General features: G+C 37.5%; 1 protein-coding gene across 1 annotated transcript; it reads right to left on the bottom strand.

Annotated features, from left to right (window-relative positions):
- Positions 1 to 275: 275 nt before the first annotated feature.
- On the bottom strand, positions 276 to 629 carry LOC124775937 (uncharacterized mitochondrial protein AtMg00810-like). The gene is made up of 2 exons (XM_047250782.1): positions 480 to 629; positions 276 to 398 (listed from the first exon to the last, which is right to left on the bottom strand). The coding sequence occupies exons 1-2, from the start codon at positions 627 to 629 to the stop codon at positions 276 to 278; spliced, it is 273 nt and encodes a 90-aa protein (XP_047106738.1).
- Between the last annotated feature and the right edge of the window lie 763 nt (positions 630 to 1,392).

A 1,392-nucleotide genomic window follows, 5' to 3' on the forward strand; every position in this document is an offset into this window, starting at 1 on the left:
CTTCTTATTGACTAAATGTCATACATACTGATAGCGTGTTTCAATATGCTTCGAGCATTCATAGAATCCTGCGCCTTTGATATATTTAATAGCACTTTGTCAGTGCGTAAAGTAGGAATTGTACTCTTTTCAACAATGTCAATTTCTTTCAAAAAAAGATCAAACCACACTAAAGATTTACTTGCCTCACTGGCAGCAACAAATTCAGCTTCCATTGTTGATTGTGCGACACATTTCTGTAATTTACTTTTCCACATTACTGGTCCACCACAAAACTACATTAAAACTCCACTTGTTGAACGTCTAGTCAATTTTTCACCTGCATAATCAGCATCACTATAGTCTTCTGTATCAGAATTGTTCGTTTTCCTAAACGAAATTCCATCATTTATTGTACCCTTCAAATAGTGAAGAATCCATTTAATTAATTTTGGGTGTCCTTCGGTAGGCGAATATTATGCTCTTGAAGCAACATTTACAGCATAAGCTAGATCTGGAAGTGTCCCCAATGTTAAATATGTGAGACTGCCTATAATTTCTCGGTAAGTGTTGGTATCAGTAGCTGGTGGTGAATTACCAGGTATCCAATCAGGCTCAGTTGGTAATGATATTGGCTTTGCATCTGTCATATGATACCTGGCTAACACTTTTTTCACATATGCGGTCTGATTAATCTTCATACAATCATTAAATCTTTGTACTTACAAGCCAAGAAAACAAATTTGATTTGTTAAAGTGTAACTAAACACTCATACCATCATTTTGCTGCTTGCTTCAGTCCATACAGCCTTCGAAGCAATCTGCAGACATGGCCTGTGTCATCATCATAACCTTGTGGTTGTTCCACGTAAAATTCTTCCTCCAGTTTACCATTCAAGTATGCTGTTTTAATATCAAATTGTTTGATGTTCCAATTTCTTTGAACAGCAACGCACAAGAGGGCTCTCAGTGTTTCAAACCTAACCACAGGACTGAAAGTTTCAGAAAAAAAACAAGCCCTGGCCTTTGGCTAAACCCTTTTGAAACTAGCCTTGCTTTGTACCGTACAATGTCATTGTTATTATCCAATTTAATTGCAAACACCCATCGATTGCCAATAGCCTTCCCGCCAGCTGGTAAATGAACTAATTTCCAAGTACCAATCTTTTGATGTGAGTCCATTTCTTCATCCATTGCAGCTTTCCAATTTTCTACATCTGAGGATTTCACTGCTTTGTCGTAGTTCCTTGGAATGTCTCTCAGCATCATCATCTTGGGTTGCTCAGGTTCATCTAGGTAACGTATTGGGCTTCTATTTGTTTGTCTTTCCCTCAAAACTCGATGACCATCTGCATTTTCAGTTGCTTCTACATGATCTTGATGATCCAGCCTTGTAATATTTTCTTCTGATAT

The sequence above is a fragment of the Schistocerca piceifrons genome, chromosome 2 (assembly GCF_021461385.2).
Source record: "Schistocerca piceifrons isolate TAMUIC-IGC-003096 chromosome 2, iqSchPice1.1, whole genome shotgun sequence".
Classification (NCBI taxonomy): domain Eukaryota; kingdom Metazoa; phylum Arthropoda; class Insecta; order Orthoptera; family Acrididae; genus Schistocerca; species Schistocerca piceifrons.